The sequence below is a fragment of the Staurois parvus genome, unplaced genomic scaffold, assembly GCF_062004578.1.
Source record: "Staurois parvus isolate SC_StPar_1 unplaced genomic scaffold, SC_StPar_1.0 ptg000147l, whole genome shotgun sequence".
Classification (NCBI taxonomy): domain Eukaryota; kingdom Metazoa; phylum Chordata; class Amphibia; order Anura; family Ranidae; genus Staurois; species Staurois parvus.
This window is the reverse complement of record NW_028317943.1, coordinates 12,026,608-12,053,752: the sequence shown is the minus strand read 5'-3', so window position 1 is coordinate 12,053,752 and position 27,145 is coordinate 12,026,608. Positions and strand designations below refer to the sequence as shown.

The 27,145-nt window shown below is 41.6% G+C and overlaps 1 protein-coding gene across 7 annotated transcripts in view; it reads right to left on the bottom strand.

Moving 5' to 3' along the window:
• The window catches only part of PPP1R12A (protein phosphatase 1 regulatory subunit 12A), a 178,007-nt gene extending 152,731 nt beyond the window's left edge, over window positions 1–25,276 (bottom strand). For 3 of the 7 annotated variants that reach the window (XM_089674041.1, XM_089674043.1, XM_089674044.1), the window contains exon 1: window positions 24,783–25,274. In XM_089674041.1, coding sequence (XP_089530167.1) covers window positions 24,783–25,019 — 237 coding nt within the window. In that variant the 5' untranslated portion in view covers window positions 25,020–25,274. Of the gene's footprint in view, window positions 1–24,782 lie in introns of all 7 variants that reach the window. The other 4 variants (XM_089674039.1, XM_089674040.1, XM_089674042.1 and 1 more) reach the window with 3 other exon arrangements.
• Window positions 25,277–27,145: the final 1,869 nt, after the last annotated feature.

The following is a 27,145-nucleotide window of genomic DNA, read 5'->3' as shown; positions in this document are numbered from 1 at the left end:
TGCCAATAACCACGAGGTGTAACTATAATTAGCAGGGTGTCCTTGGGACCAAAAGGTTATTTCAAGAGTTCCTCCACATTAAAAGATTTGGGTGCAGTAAACAGAAAATCTAGTTAATTTGCAATTAACTGGATGTAAAGTAAGGACACCCAAACAGACACACATCAGCAACTTTAACAGGTATGGAACAAGTGCAGATGGTTGGGCATGCAAGACTATACTACAAATACACATCACACCATGCGTATGTCTACCCTAGGAAGCACCTATTTCAGTTTATCTTGAAGGTAAAACCTAATAGCGATAGGCCAACTGCTATGCCTAACCCTTGATGGGCCTACAGACATAATTGTTGCCAGATCAAGCTAACATTCTAATGGCTGCAGGCACCTTTAGGGGCATTAACACAGTCAAAACATGTTGGCACTTGACACCTATTCTCCAGCTGTGGAAATGTCAAGAGTCAACTTATTCTCCTGTAAAATTGCTCTAATGAATGTACAAACAACATCCTGCAACAGAGACTGTATTAGTAGAGCATCAGACCAGATACTTCAGAGGTAGAAATTGTAATTTCAAGTCAAAAGGCAGCTGTCGGTCACCTGATGTAACCTCAAATGCCGGGACAGTCCCCGTCAGTACAGCGATCTCCACCACTGAGTTATTGTGTTCTAACATCTACTAATATGGTGACTTTCGCTTAGCATGCAGGGTTGAACGAAAAAAAAAAAGTTCAGCAGGTACTCAGCTTAAAAAACTGAACAAAAAATATTGCATAAAAAAAAAAAAAGCATCTGGTAATTAGAGATAATGGTACATCTGGTGGGTGAAAAATGTGCAAAAACATAACGTAGTTATTTAGAAACGTGTCCAAAAATGTGTACTTTAACCCACTTTCCCTCCAGAGGATTTGCCCCCCCCCCCCCCCCTCCCCTACCTGTCCAGGCCATTTTTTGCAATTCGGCACTGCAATACTTTAACGGATAATTGCACGGTTATGCAACGCTGAACATAAATTATATTTATGTCATTTTCCCCAGAAATAGAGCTTTCTTTCAGTGGTATTTGATCACCTCTGCGTTTTTTTATTTTTTACGCTATAAACAAAAAAAACAATTTTGAAGGAAAAAAAAACAAAAAAAAAAAAAACAAAAAAAACTTGTTATAAGATATATCCAATAAAACAAAATTTAAAAAAAAATCTAATTTAGTTATAAAAACTTAAGCCAAAATGTATTCCGCTACATGTCTTTGCTTTAAAAAAAAAATCTCAATACATGTAAATTAATTGGTTTACATGAAAGCTGTAGCGTCTAGAAATGGCAGTATATACGGCAATCAGAGACTTACAACAAGACTGCAGCGGGCATTCTGACACTGGGTGGGAACTGCCACTGACATCCCCAGTGACACTAACATAGTGATCAGTGCTAATAAAAAAGCACAGATGCTGTGCTGACACTGGGTAGGAAGGGGTTAACATCTGGTGTGATCAAGGGGTTAACTGTGTGCATTTTACTTTGGAGACATGCAGTTTTTTACCTCTCTGCTGTACAGAGAAATACAACATAGCATGTTCATGCTGACAGGAGAGAGACCTGTATTTACACACAGGTCTCTCCCCTGTCACATTTCCCGATAATCGCCGGTGGGTAGTCACCGTCCGGAACCCGGTGATTGCCATCACTAGCCGCCAATTGCATATATAAGTGATTTTGCACAGCCCTGCAGTAGTATTTATAGGGCGGCAGGCAAGCGATTAACAGTCACAGGAACATTAAAAAAAAAAAAAAAAAAAAAAAAACCACAGCGCGAAGCGACAAGTGCTAATAAGGCAGAAGGATGAACTTGTGACTCCATTGGTCGTATGTACACCATTCAGTAGGTTATAGGATCACGAGACAATGTGAAATGCTTACAAGATGTGCTTACATATGCCATTGCCATAATGCTTCGTGGCAACACAATACATACAGTTGCGCTCAAAAGTTTGCATACCCATGGAGAATAATAGATCAGTATAGATCGTTTTTAAAGAAAACATGAATGAGCAGGCAACACATTACTTATGGGATTCATATTCAACTGTAGGCAGGGGTGTGGAAATGTTTGAAAAAACTACTTGTCCAGGGACTAAATCGGTGTCCCAATCTACTTATCCCTCATGACAATCTACTTGTCCAGATACAAAACTAAACTTTAACAAAAACCATATATTTAAATCGGAGGTGATTTTAGGAATATCTGGGGCTTTTAAAAAGAAAAAGGGGCTTTATGGCGACAAACGTTTAAATTATTTAACATTGCGCTGTTTATCTCCTCCTCCCTGCTAGTCCCCGGGTGCAGTGCTGGAGACAGGTAGGGAGGAGAGGAGTAGAGACCTTGCAGTGTAATCAGCACCAATTGGCTGCTCGTCAGGAAAGGGTGGGTCAGGGCTAATACTTTATCCCTTTTGCTGCCAGAGCCGTTTTTTGCACACGTTTAAAAAAATCATTTTAGGCCTGAAGATTACATAAAACCCCCTAACATTATATATTTTCTGAAAGCAGAGACCCTAGAGAATAAAATAGTGGTAGTTCCAATTTTTTATGTCGCATAATATTACCACAATATTTCTGTAAAAAATACAAGTTAATTTTAAAGCACAGAAAAGCAATAAATTACCCTATTTTTTTGTAAAATATAAAAGATGATGTTGCACAGGGTAAATAGATATAGAACTTGTCAAATCTTAAATTTGTGTTTGCTTGTGAAATGGCGACAAACTTCAGTACCCTATATTTTCTATAGGTCGACATTTTTAAAGCTCCTTGTAGGTAATCAGCTTAGCGTTACGGAGGAGGTCTACTGCTAGAATTATTGCTTTCATTCCAGGGTGTGCGGCGATATGTAACATGTATCGCAAGCGACGGTTTCATGCATTGGTGCCCCAGCGTGTGCTTTTATGTTTGTACGTGCATATATGTGGCCTCTGTTTTTTTTGGAGGGGATGGTATGTGCTTGGGTGTAACTTTCATTTTTTACAACAAAAAAAAAAGTTTTTTTCACTTTTTTTTCCCCCATCACATAGGGGACAAAGTCTGCAGCAGGGCTAAAGGTAGAAGAAAACTACCTGCTCAGCGCCCAGAACTACATGTCCCCGACATCGGGCGATAGGAATCCAACATCCCTGTGTAGGTCATAACGAAATGTTAGTCACAAAAACAAAATGTGACAAATAACCAAATGAAATGACCCCTGTTCAAAGGTCTGCATACCCTTCGTTCTGAATACGGTGTATTGCCCCCTTTAGCATCAATGATAGTGTGCAGCCTTTTATAATAGTTGTCTATGAGACCACAAATTCTTGAAAGGGGTACAACTGCCCATTCATCCTCGCAAAATGCATCCAGGTCATGCAAAGTCTTTGGTCATTTTGCATGAATCGCACGTCTGATATCTCCCCAGATTAGTTATATAGAGTATATAGTTATACAGAGTAGTTATTATATTAAAGGTCAGGAGACTGATGGCTTTTCCAAAACCTTCACCTTTTTCTGCTGTAACCACTGGAGGGTCAACTTGGCCTTGTGCTTAGGGTTATTGTGCTGGAAATTCCAAGAGCGCCTTATACACAGCTTTCGTGCAGAAGAATGAAAATTGCCTGCCAATATTTTCTGATAACATGCTGTATTCATCTTGCCAGCAATTTTCACAAGATTCCCCATGCCTTAGAGCTCACACACCTCTAAAACATCAGTGAGCCACCACCATGCTACACAGTGGGGATGGTATTCTAATCACTATAAGCCTTGTTGACCTCTCTCCAAACATAGCGCTTATGGCTGTGAGCTCTATTATGGTCTCGTCACTTCAGATTACAGTTTACCAGAAGCTGTGAGGCATGTCAAGGTGTTGTCAAGCATATTGTAACTGGGCTTTTTTTGGCATCAGCACATTAAAGACTTCTTTCTGGAAACTCGACCATGCAGCTCATTTTTGTTCAAGTATTGTGCACCTTGCAACAACAATACCATCTTTTTCTAGAGCAGCCTGTACTTCTGAGGTTATCTGTGGGTTTTCCTTTGTATCCCAAATAATTCTTGGCTGGTCTACCTGACCTTGGCGTTGAGATCAAGAGTTTCCCCAATTTGCCACTTCTCAATAAGTGATTGAAAAGTACTGACTGGCATATTCAGGGCTTTGGCTATATTTTTATATCCTTTCCAATCTTTAAAAAGTTCCATTGCCTTGTTATGCAGGTCTTTTGACAGTTCTTTTCCGTTCCCCATGGCTCAGTATCTAGCCTGATCAGTGCATCCACATGGGAGCTAACAAACTCATTGACTACTTATATACAGATACTAATTTCAATTTAAAAAGTCACAGAGGTAAGAAATTAACTTCTAATTGCTATTTTAACTCGTGTATGTCGCCTTGTGTGTCTGTACCAAGGCCAAACATTCCAGAGTATGTAAACATTTGATCAGGGCCATTTGAGTGATTATGATTGAAGCACCAAACAACTATGTGATAAATAAAAATTGGCTTAATATCAATATCCCAAACATGTCTATACTTACCTGCTCTGTGTAGTGGTCTTGCTTTGTAGTGGTGATGTCACGACGTTCATCCAGGATGCAAGCTAACCAGGCATATGTATGCTGCTGAGAACTTCTTAAGGGGGCAATACTAAGTATTTATTTGCAGTGCGCCAAATTAGTGCACAGCTTAATGTCAGTAGACTATTTTATGGTTTTCAATAACAGTACATGAAAATTTTTTTTTTCCTTAAGAGTGAATGTGGATACAATAGATTCGGATACCAAGTACCTGAGAGATTTCCCTAGATAGAGATTTTTGTGGGAAGACAGAGTGAAATATGCTCAGACATGGATATAAACCCCTTTTTTGCTTTGTAGCTACAGCTAAGCCTATAAGACTTACCTGTACGTACTGTAAATACCTCCTAAATGTGCACCGTCTATTTTTTTAACAAACATAAAAGACCAACAATTCGGAGAAAAACAATATTTTTACGTTTTGACATTAAACATATCCAGAAAAAAAAAAGTTAAAAATCAAATTTTGTCATAAATGTAGACTAAAATGTATTCTGCTACATGTCTTTGCTTAAAAAAAAAAAAAATCCCAATATGTGTAAATTAATTGGTTTACGTGAAAGTTATAGTGTTTACAAATGGCGATATATATGCACACACTGGCATTTTTTTTTTTGGCGGCAATCAGCGACTTATAGCGGGACTGCGGCGGGCATTCTGACACTGAGGGGAACTCACTTGGTGTCACTGACATCCAGTGGCATCAGTTTTTGGCATTTGAATAACAGGCACAAAGTGAATTTTATTTTGGGGTGTATAAATATACTGCACTGCATTTATTCGATACTGCACTACAGTGCCTTGAAAAAGTATTCATACCCCTTGAAATTTTCTACATTTTGTCATGCTACAACCAAAAATGTAAATGTATTTTATTGGGATTTTATGTGATAGACCAACACAAAGTGGCACATAATTGTGAAGTGGAAGAAAAATGATAAATGGGTTTCAACATTTTTTACAAATAAATATGTGAAAACTGTGGCATGCATTTGTATTCAGCCCCCCCCCGGAGTCAATACTTTATAGAACCACCTTTTGCTGCAATTACAGCTGTAAGTCTTTTTGAGGATGTGTCTACCAGCTTTGCATATCTAGAGTGAAATTTTTGCCCATTCTTTGCAAAATAGCGCAATCTCTGTCAGAATGGATGGACAGCGTCTGTGAACAGCAATTTTTAAGTCTTGCCACAGATTCTCAATTGGATTTAGGTCTGGAATTTGACTGGGCCATTCTAACACATTAATATGCTTTGATCTAAACCATTCCATTGTAGCTCTGGCTGTATGTTTAGGGTCGTTGTCCTGCTGGAAGGGTAACCTCCGCCCCAGTCTCAAGTCTTTTGCAGACTAACAGGTTTTCTTCTAAGATTGCCCTGTATTTGGTTCCATCCATCTTCCCATCAACTCTGACCAGCTTCCTGTCCCTGTTGAAGAAAAGCATCCATACAACATGATGCTGTCACCAACATGTTTCACAGTGGGGATAGTGTAGTCAGGGTCATGTGCAGTATTCTGTGCAGCCACGCATAGCGTTTTTGCTTTCAGACCAAAAGGTTCAATTTTGGTCTCATTTGACCAGAGCACCTTTTTCCACATCTGTGCTATGCCCCCCACAAGGCTTCTCGCAAACTGCAAACAGGACTTCTTATGGCTGTCAACAATGGCTTTCTTCTTGCCACTCCTCCATGAAGGCCAGATTTGTGGAGCTGCTTCTCTGATTAATACTCTCCTTGCCCAGCCTGTCAGATTAGGTGGACGGCCATGTCTTGGTAGGTTTGCAGTTGTGCCATACTCTTTCCCATTTTCAGATGATGGTTTGAACAGTGCTCCACAAGATGTTCAAAGCTTGAGATATTTTGTTTTTTTAAATAACCTAACCCTGCTTTAAACTTCTCCACACCTTTATCACTGACCTGTCTGGTGTGCTCCTTGGACTTCATGATGCGGTTTACTCACTAATGTTCTCTAACAAACATCTAAGGGCTTCACAGAACAGCTGTATTTATACTGAGATTAAATTATACACAGGTGGACTGTTTACTAATTAAGTGATTTCTGAAGGCAATGGGCTCCCCTAGATTTTAGTTAGGGGTATCAAAGTAAACGGGGCTGAATACAAATGCACAAAATATTAAAGTATACCTGCGCTAAATGCATTTAGTGTAGTGAAAAAGATGCCAACATCAAAATTCAGGCAACATGTGAAACGACAAAAACAAAAATGGAGCGCCAATTCATACCACAGTTGTACATAATATGATGGGAAATTTATACATTAACCATTAGCCGCCCGGCCAATGGCCGTTTGGCGGCTTCAATTGTGTCCCTGCATTCCGGGTGCACGCCATTTGGCGTGCTCCCGCACATGCGCCGTTTGCGCTAATGCAGAGCCGCGCAGCAGTGCGATCTGTCAGCGGCCGTGCACCTCGGACACGGCCGATGACAGATCCGAGTACCGGCTCCCGTTGCTGGTACCATGTGACCTGCTGTGACCAATCACAGCAGGTCACATGACAGTTGTATACAATGGATGGCTTCATTCATGATGCCATCCATTGTATACTAGTGCCTAGCTGTGAATGGTCACAGCTAATCACATGCACATGTCATGTGATTAGCTGTGACCAAATCACAGCTAAGCACAAAAAAAAAAAAAAAAAAAGCTGAATGAATCGATTTCATTCAGGTAAATGCTTGCTTATAGCAAAGTAATTCTTTGCTATAAGCAAATTGTGTAAAAAAAAAAAAAAAAAAAATACTGATCACTTCCCCAAAGTAGTACAATCTTACTATGGTAACATTGCACTACTTTGGTCAAAGTAAAATATGAAAAAAAAATCTTAAAAAAAAATTTAAAAAAATGTAATAAAAAATTAAATATAATTAAAAAAAAATATATATATATATATATTTTTTTTTTTTTTCATACTGTCACCAGTGTCCCTGTTCACCGCCATGCCAGTTATATGATGACGCTGTACTGCACTGGTGACAGTATGTAAAAAAAAAAAAAAAAAAAAAAAAAAGGGAAAATAATTTTTTTTATTTTTTCATTTTCCGAAAAATGACAAAAAAATACAACTTCAAAAAACTCGCCATGCCTCTTATGAAGTACGTCGGACTGTCTACTCTGCAAAAAGGGGTCATTTGTGGGATATCTGTACTGTTCTGACATTCTTGGACCTCAAGAAATTAGATTGGCTGTCAGTACTTCAGGATTGATCAATATTCAGATCTATACCATAGTTTGTGAACTCTATAACTTTCCTACAAACTAAAAAATACATCCTAATTTGGGTTATTTTCACCAAAGACATGTAGCAGAATACATCTCGGCCTAAATTTATGAAGAACAATTATTTATTTGTAAACTTTTATAACAGAAACAAAGAAAAATGTGTTTTTTTTCAAAATTTTTGGTCTTTTTTTGTTAATTTAGCAAAAAATAAAAACCCCAGCGGTGATTAAATACCACCAAAAGAAAGCTCTAGTTGTGTGAAGAAAATGATAAAATTTTTGTTTGGGTACAATGTTGTATGACCGCGCAATTGTCATTCAAAATGTGAGAGCGCTGAAACCTGAAAACTGGCCTGGGCAGGAAGGTGTAAAATTGCACGGTATTGAAACGGTTAAAGTCCTCAAAAAAGTCCAATAAAGTGATGTGCCACCAACGGGAAGACAAGAGAAAGAATCCTCCACCAACACCATTCAAAGCCTTTTACCGGAAAAAATGACCACAGATCTGCGCTCAAAAACAGCAAATATGGAACAACAATGGACATATTGGATCCTTGATTTTCTCCCTCAAAAAAAGGCAGTTCCACCTCTAAAGACCCGATGTTAAAGATCCTGTATTAAGCCTCAAGGATAATGGGATGTAAAAAGAACAAAAGCTCCTCAGTGCAGTATTTTAAAATAATGCAAAGTTTAATAAAAGTATTACACCCTCCACCCTGACCATTATGGTGAGGATGACAGGAATATTACCTATCATCCCCAGGGAACATCTCAATGGAATAGATCTGGCAATGATGGAACTTATAGACGCAGACCTGCTCCTTTTCCCAAAGGAAATCCAAGTGCAAAAAGAGGGGTAGAACAAAAAGAGGCACCGGGGAGGAGAATCAGATCAAAAAAGAAGGCAGGTATAGTTGATGCTGGTGTTTTCAATTTAGATGTTTGCGCTTTGTCTGATAATGAAATATATGCATTGAATTTAGGACTAAAATTTTCACCTCCGCGGCCTCTTAACCACGTGCCATCCTGAGGATTTACCCCCTTTTCATGACTAGGCCATTTTCTGTGTTACGGCGCTGCGTTATTTTGACAACTGCATGGTCATGGAACGCTGCACTTAAATAGAATTCAAGTCCATGTAAATTATTGGTTTACGCATTTACAAATGGCGGTATAGATAATGGGATTTTTTATTCTACTAGTAATGGCGGCGATCAGCGACTTTTAGTGGGACTGCAGCAGGCATTCTGACACTGGGGGGAACTAACTTTGTGTCACTGACATCAGTTTTGGGCATTTGAATAACAGGCAGAAAAAAAAAACCACTGACACTGTACAGGAAGGTGTTAATGTGAGGGGCAAACAAAGGACTGTGTGCGTTTTAATAAGGGGTGGGGGTGTTCTTCACTGTAAGCACACTGATCGGGATGGTTGTACTGTGTCATCTTGAGCAGTTTTCTCGAGCTGAAAGGTAGAAAGATTGTAAATAAAACAATCTTCTGCCCCGTCGGAGATGCTCGGTAATCACTGGGGCCGGCGGGGAATTGCTGGCCATGACCCAGTGATTAACTTCTGCAGCCGGGAATGGCAGCGTGGGTGTGGCTCGCTCACACATGCCCCCCCCCCCCAAACAATTCAAAATCTCGTATAGATACACATGATTTTGCGTACAGGTGTTGCCCTGTAGCAGTATATCTGCTATAGGGTGGTCCTCAAGCGGTTAATAAGTTTGAAACTTTTATGGATATTCACAAATTCATACATAAGTTGAATGTGAAATAACTGATCTCTAACCCTACAAGGAATATTTTGGCCTAAGTGAATGAGGTTAGACATTCATCCTTGACCAATGCATCACTTTTCAATCCTTCGGGTAATTTGTCACCCTCAGTTTCAGTCTTTAGGGACTTGGTCCTTAAAGACTTGGAAAAGGTAACGGTTAAGAAAAAAGGTAAGGATTCAACATTTGAAGCTGGTCTAGAATCCTTTAAGAATAGAAATGACATTGTGGTTTGCCCTGCAGATAAGGGCAGAGGCAAGGTCATTTTAGATAGAGAAGATATTGGGGAAATGGATCGCATTTTATCAAATACTTATCTACCACTATTTTGTAATCCATCCTACTTCCACTTACAAAAAAGCATTGCAGGCTATTGCAAAATAAAATATTAAACAAGGAAAAATCTTTGATACCAGCAACCCCTCGTGTACCTGTCATGTACTACCTGCCTAAAGTACATAAGGATCTACTGAATCCTCCAGGACAGCACATTATCAGTGGAATCGATTTTGTTACGGCTAAAGTGGGCTGTTATATTGACTCATTTTTACAACCATTGGTCACTCGAACCCCTTCATATTTGAAAGATACCACACAAGTGATTAACATCTTAAATTTATTGGATTGGAAAGATGGATATTTATTGGTTGCAGCAAATGTGACTTCCCTGTATACCATCATATCACACCAGCATGGAAGGGAGGCAGTAGTACATTTTTCATATAGGGATGCAGGTTTACCATTGATACAATAAAAGTTTATCTTGCAACTTATAGATTTTGCCATGAATCAACTATTTTTGGTTTAAGGGGACTTATTTGCAGTGGTGGCATGGCTATAGGTGCGAAATTTGCACCCAGCATGGCCCATCTCTTTATGGCCAAGTGGGATGAGGACATCATCTATGGAGAAAGTAGACCTGAATTGGTACTTTGGAAGATACATTGATGACGTCGTCCTCCTTTGGAAGGGTGACAATAGTACTCTTGATGAATTTATTAATGCCCTTAACACTAATGATAGAGGTATAGCTCTTCAATTCAAGGCGAGCAGTGAGCATATCCATTTTTTGGATTTGAATATAAGGGTTGTAGAAGGTAATCTAGTTACTTCCACATACTTCAAAAAAAGAGACCGACCGCAATGGTTTTATAGATGTTCATAGCTGTCACCATCCAGCTTGGTTACGGTCGGTCCCCAAAAGCAAAATTTTATAGACTTAAGAGAAATTGCACTTTTCGGGAAGATTGCTTAAAGGAAGCCGCTCTTTTAAAGCAACATTTGGAGGTTAAGGATTACGATCCTGGTAAAATGGACAGAGTTATATTAGGAGGTGGATAATTTAGATAGATCTGTTATTGCCAAAACAGAAAGAGGACATGGATGTCTTTTCTTCCAACTGTCCCTTCCTAACTACTTACAAAACCAATATCGTACGATCAAGAAAATTTTTTGCAGACATTGGAATGTTTCAAAAAACGATAGGGTTTTGGGTCCTTCATTGCCAGAAACACCTAGGGTCTTATTCAGAGATGTTCCCCCATTGAAATTGTTTCCCCTAATGTTGTTGAACCACCTAAGAAAACTTGGTTTTTTGATCTGATGAAGGGATTTTATCCTTGTAAGAAGTGTGCTGTTTGTAATATCAATATTTGGAGGGGAAGAAAGGCAGTTTCCTTCACTTCTAATCATACTTCTAACACATATATCAATTGCTTCATCTCTTGTTCCTCCAAGAACGTAGTATATCTCATTTGCTGTCCATGCAGTCTCCAATATGTGGGCCGCACTGTCCGTACAATGCAAACTAGAATTAAAGAACATATAGGCAATATACGTAACGGTTTTCCGAACCACTGTGTATCCAAACTGTGTGTTGCATCATGCAAAAAAAAAAAAACCCCAAGTTTCACTATTTTTGGGAATTGACAGGTTTACCCCTACTTGGCGTGGGAGTCACATCAGGAGGTAGATTTCTAAAATTAGAGACCCACTGGATTTATACATTATAAACATATATCCCATTTGGTTTAAATATTGAATGGCTTGTTAATGCTTTCATTAATAGCTGAACGTATTTTAGGGAAGTCATAGGATTATGATTTCATTATTTTAATTAATTTTATTATTTTTGTTTCATATATTTTGAGTATTTTTTTTCATTTATTAAACTATGTTAGATTTCGGCCTATTTTTTGAGGGGTTGAAACTATTAATGTTATTTGGTGAAATCATTTAATGTCATTTGTTTATTTTGTAATATATTTTATGTGTGCATAGTGGTTTCCAAGTACAAGATGTCGCTGTGTAGTTTATTTTATTTTTCCAACCACCAAATGGCCTATTGAGCCATGGAATATATAGGAATTTGTTTGATATATTTTTTACCACATGGTGGCATATTGGGCCTTAATGTTTATGTTTTTGGCCTTTATTCTAATCTAGGGTGTCATTTTGACACATGGTTTGCTTATATCATTCATTACCTGTCTGTAGAGCGCAGGCTTCATAGGCTCTGTTACGGTGTCATCGTGACATCCGGTCTGGCTATTCATCTATTGTTCCAGTTCATGGAGAGCAAATGTCACAGGCTCATTTCTTCCTTATTAATAGTGTGATGGGCGTCGTAGGCCACGCCCCTGATGTCTGCTTGTAATGAAATGCGTAGGTTGGAGCTACGGCTTATAACGTCACCATGTTACGCACCGAGGCCATTTTGTTGGCTGGAAACTTTTATGACCTTACATGCTGATCTCATCTCATGTTTGTAAGTGCAAGTGTAATACCTTATTAAACCTTGCATTATTTTGAAATACTGCACTATGAGGATCTTTTGTTCTCTTTATACATCCCACTATCCTTGAGGCTTAATACAGGATCTTTAACAGAGTCATTAGCGGTGGAACTGCCTTTTTGAGGGAAAAAAAATCAAGGATCCAATATGTCCATTGTTATTCTATATTTGTTGTTTTTGACCGGATGATCTGTGGTCATTTGTTCCGGTAAGAGGCTGTGAATGGTGTTGGTGATTTTCTCTGGTCTTCCCATTGGTGGCACATCACTTTTCGAAGATATTGTTTTACTTTAATACATAGTCACAATTATTGGACTTTGGGGACTTTAATGTATTAATTACTCATATGTGCAATTGTGGTATGAATTAGCGCTACATTTTTGTTTTTGTCATCGAATACAAATGCACGCCACACTTTTCATATAATTGAAAAAAATTTTGAAAACCATTTATCATTTTCCTTCCACTTTACAATTATATGCCAATTTGTGTTGGTCTATCACATAAAACTCCAATAAAATACATTTACATTTTCAGTTGTAACATGACAAAATATGGAAAATTTCAAGGGGTATGAATAATTTCAAGGCACTGTATATGTGGGAACACATAATAGAGTGAGCAGCAGTAAACGAGAGCGCATTGCGCAGGAGTCTGTCTAAACATGGTCTGCCTGAGACGGACTTGTTGGCTCTCTGCATTACAATTCTAGTATTCACCTTGCAATGGTGAAGATATGATTCATTATTTTAATAAAGCATTTAAGCATGTCAGGAATGGACAAACCCAGAAGGAAGGGGGCTGGTTCAAAATGTTTGTGTAGGGTGTCAAGAAACTTGACCTCTCCTTGAAAGGGCATATTTTAGGGCATTCCCAGTAAAGATAGTGCAAACTAAATACATGTGTGGAACGCCTCTGGCAAGCGGATATGATCACTGGGTTAATCATATAGAGGAATTCAGGAGTATTTTGTACTGGTTTTCCAAGCGTACATATGGAAGTTAGCATTATTCCAAATGTACTCAGATACTCGAGGTTATGATCTATTTAAAAAGTGTAACTAAAAGGCAAACCCCCCCCTTTGGATAGAATAAGGGAGGGTTAAAACACCCGTGTTCCACTGGGGAGATTTCTGTTCACTTCATAAAACAGGAAGTGAGAAGAGATCCCTCCAAAGTTGATTTCACTTATGAATATTGGTCACTACTAATTTTTTAGGTCACTGCATTTATTATATTTTGGTCACATTTTTATGTGTGATTTTCACTTTTGATTGCATTTAATGCTTTGTGGGGCATTTATTATTTCTGTTGAGGTAGTTTTTGAGTAGTGCAGCATCAGTTACGATTATAAACGATTATAAACTTTCAGGGTGCAGCTGCCCCCTCAGCCCTCCCTCCAATATTTGCCTGAGCCTGAGGAGAGAAAAAAAACCCCCCCACAAAACAGAAAATCAGTCTGTTTTACTTTACTACATTTGAGATGCCGGATCATATAAAGCTAAGCCTAAGCTGTTTCTGGTTCACTATTAATTTTTAGGTTGGTGGTAGCTTAAAGTGGTTCAGTGTGCAGGTTCCCCCCCAAAAAATTACCTGAGCCTGATTTCGATCCAGTGATGTGCATTAGAGCATTGGCTCTCCCGGGTCTCTCCCTCCCCATTGGCACAGCAGAGGGAGCCATCACAGCCAGCGAGGAGGCAGAGGGGAGCAAGGCTGAACCACGCTTTGTGTCTTATGGACATACAGGGCCGGCTCAGGAGTGGGCAGGTATGAGTGCCCCCAGACCAAGCGGCTTGCTCTGGGGGCAGTCGGCAGGGGGGAGGGGCCAGGATTGCCAGTGGGGGGCCCGAGAAGGAGCTGCATTGGGGCTGCTCTGTGCAAATTAATTTTACACAGTAGGGAAGTATAACAGGATTGTTATTTAGAAAAATAAATGTTGTACCTTTACAATCACTTTAAGATTTCATTGTGTAGGTTGGGGAGATAGAAGGGATTTCGTCAGGGTTAGCAAGATGTAATCAGCAAAGACAAAGAGGGAGAGTTTGAATTGATGGTTGTGGATCTGTACGCCTGTATGGTCTATGGAATTCCACATATGGGGAGTGAGAAGCTCAGTGCAGAGAACAAATAGATGCAGGAATAGGGGACAACCTGGCCTAGTACCAATTCAAGCTGGGAATGGTCAGAGTTGATCAATTTTAACTGTCATGAAATGCCAGCCCTCTCTGAACAGGCACAGCTCTGCCCCTTCCAGGTTGTCAAAGGACTTGCCTGATCATACCTACCTCATACACATTTTATGGCTTAGCAGGTGTTTGATCATAGCCATGAGCCAAAAAAAAAAAAAAAGAAGTGGGAGTGAGACGATTTTGGGTGACGGCACAAATTTTGGCCAGTTACGGAGAATTAAATTTGAGTCATGGGTGATGTGGTTTTGCTTATTTACAAAAGCCCAGCATGCCCATAGCAAATGGCAACGAAAGGTGATCCATACACATCCACTATTTTTCTTAAGCAACAATTTCTTTAAAAAGAAATTATAATGGTTTTTGGAGCAATGTTAATTTATATTAAATATTATGGTTTTAAAACTGATATTTTATATCTATTGTCTACACAGTATTTTACAAATAAACGTTTAAGGGTACAGCCATAACACAATTTTCATAGCATTCAGAACACTCTAACAATTAGCCACAAACAGCAAAAATTTTGGCCAGTTAATGAGAATTAAATTTGAGTCATGGGTGGCCTTGTTGGCATCCCCTAGCTCGACAAAACTCAAATGAAAATCATAGGAGCTGATGGTCGGTGCAACTGTGACTGTATACAATCAGATGCAGTTAACTGCTTGGGCTTTTAAGCCGGTACAGGTGCTGAGGCTGCTTGAATACTATAGTCGGAAGTGCAGATTCCAAAATAGGAATTTTAGAAAGATCCAGCTTAACTGAATATCCATGCAGTCACATCTGAGTAAAGCAGAGAGGGAGAAGAGTCAGTCTTCCAATTCAGTTGTGTTTAAAACTGAGCTTCAGCAAAAAAGTTCTGTAAAGAAGATATTTTCGCTACAAGATAAAGGAAGTCTGCCAAGATAAAAATTTCAAGGGTTCCATTTCAGTCCCACACTTTTGAAAATTCTAGTTACCCATCATGCAGATGCTTTGACTTCTAGACTCACTGACTTGGAAAAAGCCATTAACTTTTTCACTTTTATCCAACTTTCATTTGCTATATGCTTCATTCAGGCCCGTGAGTGACTAATAGTACCACAAACAGCAAGAGGCATCTAAAATTTTTAGGAGGCAGCCAATAATAGATGACAGGTGTACTTTAAAATGTAGTACACATTTCTGTCAACCCTCCTCTCTTCTCAGTTGCAAACCTAGGCAGGCCATACATTATGCAATTTTATTTCCTTCAACCATGGGCTGAGGGAAAGAAAAATGCTTGATTCCCCAATCAACATAGTCAGTGTGGTTGGGGATATTCTTCACGCAGTGCTACTGTGTTCTGCCAGCAGAAAGTGCTTGGAGCTTTCCCCACCAGCAGAATACAATGATCACGGCTATAGCTGTTAGCAGTCAGTCAAAAAAAAAACAAAAAAACAGTGTGGTTTGTACTGAATTGATTGATATGTCAACTTCAGTACAACCAGCCTACCCATAGAAAGATCGTAATTTGGCCGGTTCCTGCTGAATTGGCAGAATTTCCATCCATCTATGGCCAGTTTTTCCGAGTTCTGGAATATAGTCCCCAAACAGGATCCATCTACCTACTTGGTTCTACTGTGCAAGCAGTGCAAGAAGAAAAACAGGCCATCCACAGGTAAGATGCCAGGAGACTTGTCTTCCAGAACCCAGTAGTAAGTATGAAGGGAAAAAAGGTAAGGAAACTTTCATAAGAAGGTTTTTGGAAGTCTAGAGCTCTACCTAAAAAGACAGTAGCCTGGAACACAAGAACACAGAAAATTCTAGGCATTCCCCATTTCAAACCTATGCAACTTTTACACATCATATGTTGGCAAAGCTGTGTAGAAAAATGATCAGTAGATTGCACTATATAGTGTCTAGGAGCAGATGAAGTTCTGAATAAACCTTGACTTTCCCTATAAAAATTCAGCTTTCCCAACATTTGAGCTTTCTTTTTGCTCATTTACTGTATGAGAAAAGTATGTAGGGCCATCTTAACTTTTATATGGGAAGATGACATGAACCTGCCAGGATAGAAATATGGTAGGTGCCATTGCAGTTTTCTTACTGAAGATGCAGACTCTGGAGCAGTCATCTTAATTTCACTACTCAGTCACTGATATGAAATTAGCAGTGAAGTACTGGGGCACTGGACATACACCGCCATCTCCAGCAATCAAACAAAAGCCACACAGGCAACTGTACCTTTATAAATTATTCCGCAATTGCAACTCCCATGTTTAAAATACCAATGTCTTCCATTTAACATATTTAGAATCAAGATAACATATATGCCCCAGGCAACCTTAACAGGTGCAACTTGTGCATTTATCATACAAATAAAAAGCAAAAAAGCAGTCCATATCAACCTAAACGCAAATTTAGTTGAAAACACCATCACAAGAGGCTTATCAAATGATAGCCATTGATGTTATGGCTCCTTTACTCTTGGGATATCAAAGCTAAAGTACCTAAATGTAATAGTGTCTGGTATTTGGCTTTAGTATACAATATATCAGAGGGGAATTTACAAAAACTGAAGCAGACAAACTGGAGCAGCTGTGCATAGCAACTAACCATCTCACCCCACTGCTTAACCCAAGCTAACGTTACCTGGAACTACTTCAAGAGATGAAGAAGATGACCATGCTAATGTGTTACTAGGATGGATAGGAAGTGGACGCATCTGTATAATTACCATGTACACTGAAAAATGTGTAAAGGCAACTGAAGCCTTATGTGACAATGCAACGTCTAACATGACCAGATAGAGAGGACATTCTCACAAAACCTATTTTTGGGGTAAGATAAAAAATCATTCATAATTTCAGGTGAAATTACCATTAGCAGGATAGAATCATCACAAACTCCGATTAGAGATCCACCGAAATTGTGGCCGAAAATAGCCCTATCTGCGTTTTGCCGATAGGAAAAATTTAGCCGATACAGGGGACTGTGCGTACTACAGATGTGAGGGGGTGGGGGGGCGTGGTTGAGAAAGGCAGGAGAGCAATGTATACAGTGACTGGCTGTCACTATATGTCGGAGACACATTTTTAAATGTAATTACCAGCTTTTTTTTTTTTCTTCACTATAGTTCAGAGAATGACCTGTCACTTTCCCAAGTTAAAAGAAACAGTTTCTTTTTAGTTTCTTTCCCTGAGGTAAAAGAAACAAAACTTTTCTCTAAGATACAGTCAAGAAAAAAAAAGCCAGCAATTGAATTTAAAAACCAGCACTGACATAAATATTTACTAATATATATATTTATAAATATTTACGGCCTCAGAGATTCTGCTCTCTCCTGGCTCTCATCCTACCTGTCACAACGCTCTTTCAGCGTTACCTATAATGCTGCCACCTCCCCCTCACTCCCCCTCTCTGTTGGGGTCCCTCAAGGCTCTGTCCTCGGGCCCCTTCTCTTCTCCATCTACACCTCCTCCCTTGGCCAACTCATACACTCTCACGGCTTCAACTACCACCTATATGCCGACGACACACAAATCTCCACCCGAATCACACACCTACTGAGCAACATATCAGACTGGATGTCGCTCCACTTCCTTAAACTGAACCTCTCCAAAACCGAGTTTCTTGTCTTCCCCCCAGCCCGGGCACAACCCCCCCATTGACTTCATCACATCCAACAACGCCACCATCAAACCCGCTCTGCAGGCCAGAGTACTTGGTGTCATTCTGGACTCCAACCTATCCTTCCAGCCCCAAGTCCAATCTTTAACAAACTCGTGCAGACTCCACCTCCGCAACATCGACAAAATCCACACGTTCCTAACCCCAGAAACCACTAAACAGCTCATCCACTCCCTCATCATATCACGACTCGACTACTGCAACTCCCTCCTCACTGGCCTGCCTCGCCGCTGGCTATCCTCGCTTTAGTCGATCTTGAATACGGCTGCCAGACTCATTCACCTTTCCAACCGCTCCATTTCCGCCACCCCCCTCTGCCAATCCCTCCACTGGCTTCCGATTGCGCAACGGATCAAATTCAAAATCCTAACACTGACATACAAAGCTGTCCACCATACTGCCCCGAACTACATCACTGACCTAATATCCACGTACCGCCCAGCACGCACACTCCGCTCCTCACAAGACCTCCTTCTCTCTAGTTCCCTGGTCTCCTCCTCCCATGCCCGCCTCCAGGACTTCTCCAGGGTGTCACCCATCCTCTGGAACTCCCTGTCCCAACCCATCAGATTATCACCTACTCTCCTCTCCTTTAGGCGCACCCTGAAAACCCATCTCTTCAGGGAAGCCTACCCCACCCCCTGCTAACCTGCCAACCTCCTCTACTCCCTCCTACCACCCCATCCCCCACAGCTATCTCCTCCTGTACCACTATCCCCTCCCTCCTAGATTGTAAGCTCGAAAGAGCAGGGCCCTCAATCCCCTCATGTTTTGCATTGTATTGGTATTGTTCTGTCACATGTTCTGTCCCCCTTTGTAATGTACAGCGCTGAGCGAACCATTGGCGCTTTATAAATACTGTATAATAATAAAGCTGGATAGTGCAAAATCAGACTCAAGTCTGCATAGAAACCAATCAGCTTGCAGGTTTTGCCAAAAATTGCCATAATTGAATAAGCAGAGGTTAGAAACTGATTGGTTTCTATGCATAAGTGAGCCTAGTTTTGTACTCTTCAGCAAATCAACCCCATAGTGACAGCCAGTGAGGGAGCCTCTCTGTATATACACTGCTCCTCTCCTGACCCCTCCTTACACACACACACATGAAAGTAGAGAAAAATATTGAAATTTTTTTTTTTAAAAAAAATGGAACCTCCCGACCCTCACATATGCAGACATTTCGGTTTTCGGCCACATGCATTCTGAATTTTTGGTATTAGTTTCAGCACCAGAATTTTCATTTTGGTGCACCACTACTGATCATCTACCACAAAAGTAGCATTCAACCCAGAGGTGCCCATTCTTTACAATGCCCTAGCGTCCACATACGGATTTACAACAACTTCCTATATTGGTAAATAAATAAAAACAGTTTGCCACATGCAAAGAAACACACCAGATATTCAACATTCTTATTAGCACTTTCAGTCACACAATATAAAATATTCCCCAGTCTTGCCCTTGTCCTGATACAGCTACATACCGCACTGTAATTGCAGTGTGAGCCAAGACCTTCCTGTCTCATACCTTGAACACAATAGTGTGAGTGGCGCTCAGCCATTCATAGAAAGCGATGTATTCTATCAATGAATACAAAGCTTTCTCTGATTGGTTGAGTCAGACAGGCAGACTGAGGATCCAATCTGAGGAAGCTTTGTATTCATTAATGGAATACATCGCTTTAAGTGAATGGCTGGGCGCTGCGCAGACAGATGCTATGGAGTTCTGGGTAAAAGAAAAGAAGGTCTCAGCTCGCACCCAGAACACAGTGCTGTATACTGTATATAGCCTCAGCTACATACAGTTCATACAGCACATCCAGCTGCCTCACGTTAGTGGGGGACATAGTTCATTTGGGCCAACTTGGACCAAACTATGTAAATTGGAACAAAAGCTGTCACTGTCAGCTTTAACTTCTGCCCAAATCAAGATCACATTGAAGACTAACACAGGTGCTTCATTCAGCATAGCTCTGACCTTAGAATAATATTTTTTGTCCACACGTGATTCACTTTAAAGTACACCTTTTCAGAAGGCAAGGCCCACAATGGCAGCATTAATGCTTCTCTTATGACGTGTTTCATTCAAGAGACTGTTTCCTTTAGAGACTTTATGTAAAAAAGGAGGGAATTAATGCTTAAAGGATAAGTTCACTTTTTGCTAAAAAATAATAAATGCACACATTTTTGAAGGTAAAAAAATGCATTTATTTTTTTTGTAGGAGCCTGGAAAGCATCGCACCAGCAATCAGCAGATCACTGGTGTCATGCAGGTCTCCTGCAGACCTGTCACCATATCTGCTTGCCCATTTGGGATTTACGGGCAAGCAGATATACTGATAGGAAAAAATTATTAACTACCACGGCACTCCACAGCGCCGCAGTAGTTCATTGAGAACTACAAACCGACAGTCACTAGCAATGCTTCTGGGCGCAAGGTTTTTTTTTTTTTTCAATATTGACAGCTAGCGGAAGGAGGAGATACCCCGCTAGCTGTCAAAGAAGGGGGGAGGCGGAGGTCATTCTATTCATAACATGTTACACCCTGAATACAGGTGTAACATGTTATGAAATGTTAACGTATCCTTTAAAACCATCTTTATGGAGCCTACAGCACCCAGTCAGCAGCTAGAGTGCACTAGATACAGTACATGTGAAGAATTTTTTCCTTCAAACAATTGTATTTGTGAGACCCTGCAAAACTAAAGTCAGAAATGTAGGCAGTCCCAAAAAAGAAAAAAAAAAAAATCTAAACATATTTTTACAATACTAAACAAAAACGCTGAGCAAATATCTGTAATGCAACAGGAGCCTGACTAGCACAAGCGCTCAGCACCTCATGCATTATCTCCTATTGCTAACCTGCCCTTATTTGGCCAACACAGAGATTCCAATCAGCAAGCTACAAACATAACATACACAACACATTCATTTTCAGGAAACTTGACTGCTAACATTTCTTAAACAACTCCTATATGCATTGGAGCCTAGAAAACCAATATATTACGGCAGTAGGACCACAAGTTTAGACAAGTATGACACTGTTTTTAGACCCTTGAATAGTGAAAAACCTATTCAACTTTTACTATAACAATTTACTGGCATGTAGTGGGAATGTTCTGTGTAATGTAATTTTTTTTTTTTTTTTTTTAGGGAAAGGGAGGGGAGGAATAATGTATACTGTAATAAGCCAGTTACAATTACCAGTCACTTGTTTTACCATCAACGTAATGCAACTTATTTTCTTTGCAAGGTAAAAAGGAAGACAGCAACTATATTGTCCAACGTCATCAAGCAGAAAAATATTTGTTAAAAAAAAAAAAACGTGTGGCAACTAACCATCACGCTACCTGTAAAAAGAATGTTGCCCTAATTATATAGACTGATCAAAACACAAATGGCCACACAACTTACAAACCACAAAATTCACTTGTGTCAAACATGTGTAAGCAAACAGAAAAGTGAATGAAACCAACAAGTTAGCAGCCAACAATTACCAATCTATCTACTTCCATCTAACATTCTGGGTTCTCCTTTCTGAACTTTCTGAAACGATCACAATGGGGTGTCAAAGAACTAAGGAAAATAAGGTGGGCCAATGAAATCACACACCCCCTGAGATCAACCAAAGCATTCAACTACATTACACGGAAAAACTATTTGTAAACATACCACGCCTATTATGACATTTCTTAGAAGGGTTCACAGAAGCTAAATGACAATGAACTGCTAAGCCGACTGTAAAAAATGTATGTAATGTTGCCACAGGTTCTTATTTATGCAGGTCATGCTATAACTAGGAGTCTGTCACATTCATCTAAGACCTGGATGAATGGAAAAATGGCTTCAACATTACAGAACAAGCAGCTTCTATTCGTGTCAAACCATACCCCAGCATTTCCAGCCACACAAGTAATGGTGGCAATAAACGCTTTGATAAATGATCAATTTCTTTTCCAATTGATTTCTCCAGATAGGAATATCTACTTATAATTGACAACTCATTGGATCAATGTGCCACACAAGAGGAAGTGGATTTTGATCGGTAGTTGGAAGATATGATCACAATCAATCTGATCCATTTTCCCCTTGCAATCTCACAATTTGATTGATCTGACACAAATTCATAAACAATGCTTCTCAATGCCACACAATTGTTAATTTTCTACCCTGGCAGGTTGGCTCAGTTTGACTGAAGTTGATCTAAATCGCTCAAAAGGGAAGAGTTAGAATTGGTCACATTTTTATAGCTGTCCAGCTCTCCACTTGAAAGATTCACCCCTAGAGCAGACCAGTGGCTTCGTGCTTAGCACTCCTGCCTTGCAGCACTAGGGTCCTTTGCGCAAACCCTGACCAGGACATTATCTGCATGGAGTCTGTAAGTTCACCCTGTGCTTGCAAGAGTTTCCTCCCATACTCCAAAAGTGATCCTCTAAGCTCCGGCAATGGACTGTCCCTTAGCAACCTTACATCGAAGGCAGGGCTAAGGGCTTTGCATCTGTCTAGAAGTCGGACGACCTTAGACCACCGGAGTGCACAGAAGAGGCTATAGCGATGGCTTCAGCAGAGGTGTCTATAGGCGCAGAAGACCGGGTAGGCAATAACTGATCTTTCAAGTCCCCAAACAGAAACTGGCATTTAACCCTTGCAGTGCAAGAGCATCCCCACCACAAAGGAGGATTTTTACTTTTCCTGGTTCAGCTTTAAAGGCTCATTCACACCTTCCATTTGTCTCTGAAGAATGATCCACGACAAATCACTTTTCAGAGGTGCATGCTCAGTACAACCGCCTCCTGAATTCCTTTTTTTCCCCTGACAGGCAACTAGAGTTTTTCAATGGGAATACAACTCCGCTGAGCCTAGAATTTGGCATGCAATTGGGAATATTCCTACTTCACACATTCATGCCAAAGGCTAGGAGGTAGATGGGTGCCGCAAAAACAGCAAACTGGTAACAACATACGCACTACCAGCACACCATGGACCTTCAAATATTAGAGGCAGTTATACAGCGCCCTCAATTTACACAGCGCTTTACATGTAGATTGTACATTCACATCAGAAACCTTTTATTCCAGATGATCCCACCACAGTGGAAAATTGCAACATTTTGGGGCCTCAAAATGTTGTGCTTTTCCACTGTAATCATCTCAACCCCTTGCAGCTAGCACCTCCAGGCCTCTTAAGAGGTTTGTGACACTGGGAGGCAGGAAGTAGGGTCATGTGACCACCGTGATTGGCTTTCACATGATCGGAAAGGTCCCGATCGCAAGTAGCGGTTGGGACCTTTCTGTGAGACACCGGCAAATGTGTCGGGAATGCAAGTGTACAATCCAAACGCACATATTTCTGCGTTAAAAATAGCTGTGTGTACAAATGGGTGCTGCAGCGACCATCGATTGGAACCGAACAAAATCAGTAAGGGAGAATGTCACCAGCACACTGAGGATCACCAATATGGGTCCAAAGGTTTAATGAGCAATCACATAGTTACAGCAAGGCTACATTTCAGAGTCTTGCAGGACCCATTCATCAGGCACGTGACACGTGCCTGATGAAGGGGTCCTGCGAGACTCTGAAACGTTGCCTTGCTGTAATCATGTGATCGTTCATTAAAACTTTTGGACCCATATTGGTGATCCTCGGTGTGCTGGTGACATTCTCCCTTGGTAAATGTTTCAGGAGTGTGCTCTTGGCACATGTTTACTTTCAGTATGTAAATATGGAGCCGCTCGGCATCAAGGCCCAGCTGCCGAGAGGCCACATATTTGCGTTCCGTCGGTACCAGCAGGTTAAAGGAAACATCCGGATGTTATCTGAAGAACCATAGTGTGCTGGCAATATGTATGTCGTGGCACACAACTAGGGTGCAACAAATTAATTGCATTTAGTGGCAGCAATGCCTGCTGAATGTTATACTGTGAAGCAAAACACTATGGCTGTTTCATGTGTACACCATCTGACTGCTCTGCAACTTAGAGGGGGTGCAAGACTGTGGCAGCTCAACCTCCTTCAAACTGCAAGGGTAAACTTACATGGAACATACATGATTCATTTTCTTTCAATCAGCAGGTTCAGAAAGAAAATGAATCAATTTGATGTGGATGTGTAATCCTCCCATGAAGCTATTGCATTCTGACAGTGGGGAGGCTTCCCTGCCATCAGAATACACTGATCAGCACTGAATGAGCAGTTTCCAACAAGCCGGTTGAAAAGAGATCAATCAAGAGAGAGACTTCTGTACAACCAGCCTGCCTATAGATGGATGGAAAGTTGGTCAGTCCCGGACGACTTTCAATCCATCTATGGTCAGTGTAAGTCTTACTATAGCTATCCACTAGTAGATGTGCCCCAGGTAACACAGTGATCCCTGTGAGAAGAGGCCTTCCAGAGACATGGCAGGGTCAGAAGACAGGAGGCTGAGCAGCCATAAGAGGGCCTACCCTCACCACCAGGTGTTCTCTGCATTCCCCAGCAGCCCTCGGGTGGCCAGGCTGTAGAGGGAGGAAGGGACAGCAAGGACAGAGTACCTGGTGCAAGGCGGTGAGTCCGTCCACATTGGCGTAGTTGATGTCAGCCCCCCGGTCCAGCAGTTTGAGCACTTCCTCACTGTCCCCGCTGGAGCAGGCGGCCAGGAACACGGCCCCGTCATCGAACTTCACTTTGCTCTTCTTCCGCTTCACGACGTTCGGCTCCAAGTCGGTTTCCGAGCCTATCCAGCGCTTGAGCTGTTCGTTCCTCTTCTGCTTGGCGTCCGCCATCTTCATTCCCTCCCCCCCTCCCAGCCTAGGGTCCTGCCCTCCCTTCTCCTCAGCTCTCCTCTGTCCCTTCCCGTGTAGCCTAGGCCTTTTCCGGAGGGCCCTTCCGTCGCCTCAGAGGCTCTTGTCTCGGCCTGCTCCGGGGCCCACACCCAACTTCTCTTTACTGTCACACAGACGTCTGCAGGCCCCGACCGGCTGCGCACACACGACGCGCGCCCGCGACGCTCATCTGCATGTTCTCGCGAGAGCGCGGAGCTCGGGATGTTATGGACAGCGGTGTTGAAATGGCTCACCGCCACCGCCTCTGGTTCTGGGAGGAGCGCTGGTAGCACAAGGAGAGCCGCGATTGGCCGCTTCGGCCCTTACGTCATCGTTGCCTTGTTTGGAGGTGGATGAGTTGTTACTTGTAGTAAGTGGAGGCAGCGGCTTGTTGTCTGTGTGCTGGGCGGAGAGCCAGCTGATCCCGGGGAACACTTCGTCACTGCTTTCCCAGGCACACGGTGATTGCTCTGCTGGGAATCTACGAAGAACGACCATAAATGAAAACTTCATGTCCAACATGTGATCAGACATATAAACACAAACACTGTATGATGATTGTAATGCATCCTCACATGGAAAGGCTCATTGAATGACATTCAGCTTGTATCTTAAACAATGACCATGGCTTTCAATAAAATACCTCTTTGATGGCCACGCAGTCCTGTGGCTCGCCTGTGACCATTTCCTGTCTATATGCATGGACTCCTCAGCGTTTCTCATGTCAGATTTCATCATGGTTACATGTAGGCAGGTGCAGTCTACTGTCTCTACTGTAGGTGGCACTTGGCTGGAGCGGTGCTGGGGAGAAGCCTGCTTTCTCTATGGTTTCCTGGCACCTGGAGGCTGGGTTGCGATTGGCTACACTGTTTTCAGGTGACCCTGGCAGCCATCTTGGGTCAGCAGAGCCTTTTTGGAAGTGCCTGTCCTAGGGTTGCCACCTCATCCCTTCAAAACCAAACACAGGTTCACTTACTTAGTAAGTCACTTAGTACCTTATCTGCATTAAATTAGCCTCAGAACCTGTGTAATTAATATGTGTTCAATTATAAAGGGATGAAGTGGCAACCCTAGCCTTTCCCCAGGCATTGGCGAGTGGACACAGTATGGAAAGAGCAGTGATTAGCAGCAGGGAAAGTTTCCAGATGAGTAGGGACACGCCATCCTGCAACAGAATCCTCCCTCTTTGGACTCACACATGCCCCAGGAGACAGAAGCTGTCAGCACACATTACCCGCTCTTTTCTGCAAGCTGCAGAGAACTGTGAGTGTTTCCCAGTCTGGCGCCCTCCAGCTAGGTTTTTTTGTATCCTTGGGCATTTTCCAGAACTACTGCTACAGGGCAGTAGGGCTTCGCAAATTTGCATATATACACATGATTTTGTATTTCCAGGTAGGGAGAGCGCGCCGCCCTACCCATGCCGCCATTGGTGGCTACAGCTGTTGATCACGGGGTCCTGGATGGAGATTCCCTGCCGGCACTCGGTGATCACCAAGGAACACTGACAGGTGAGAGGTTTGTATGTAAACAATACAGATCTCTGTCCTGTCAGCACCAGTATGCTGCTTTGTATTGCTCTGCATAGTAAATCCTCTGGAGGGAAAGTGGTTAATACAAACATTGATATTTACAATTTGACTTGGTGTGTCTACGTTTACTGCACCACACGGCACCTACCCACACTTGGGTGCAATCAGCAAGATATGTGTCAAATACCTGGTGATGGAGCCTCAAGTGGAGATACAAGGTGACAGACAGAAGAAAGGTCCAGATTGGGGTTGGCAACGGTAGGCAGTGGGAGCAGACAGAGACGTCCAGAAGCAAGCCAAGGGTCAGTGCAGGCAGAATACAAGCATGGTCAAAGCGGATCAAGTCAGCAACAGAAGATCAGAACACAGGTAGCAAGTTAACAGGAACAATATAGACTAAGCAGCAGTTCAATCAGGCACTAGTGCAGTTTAAATAGCCCGCCTGGCACCAATGTGCACGCTCGCGCATGCGCACCCGCTGTGTGCCCGCGAACAATATGTCATTTCCCACAGCGAGTGCGGAAGGAGGAACAGGCTCCATCATGGCCCTGCTAGGATTGGCCC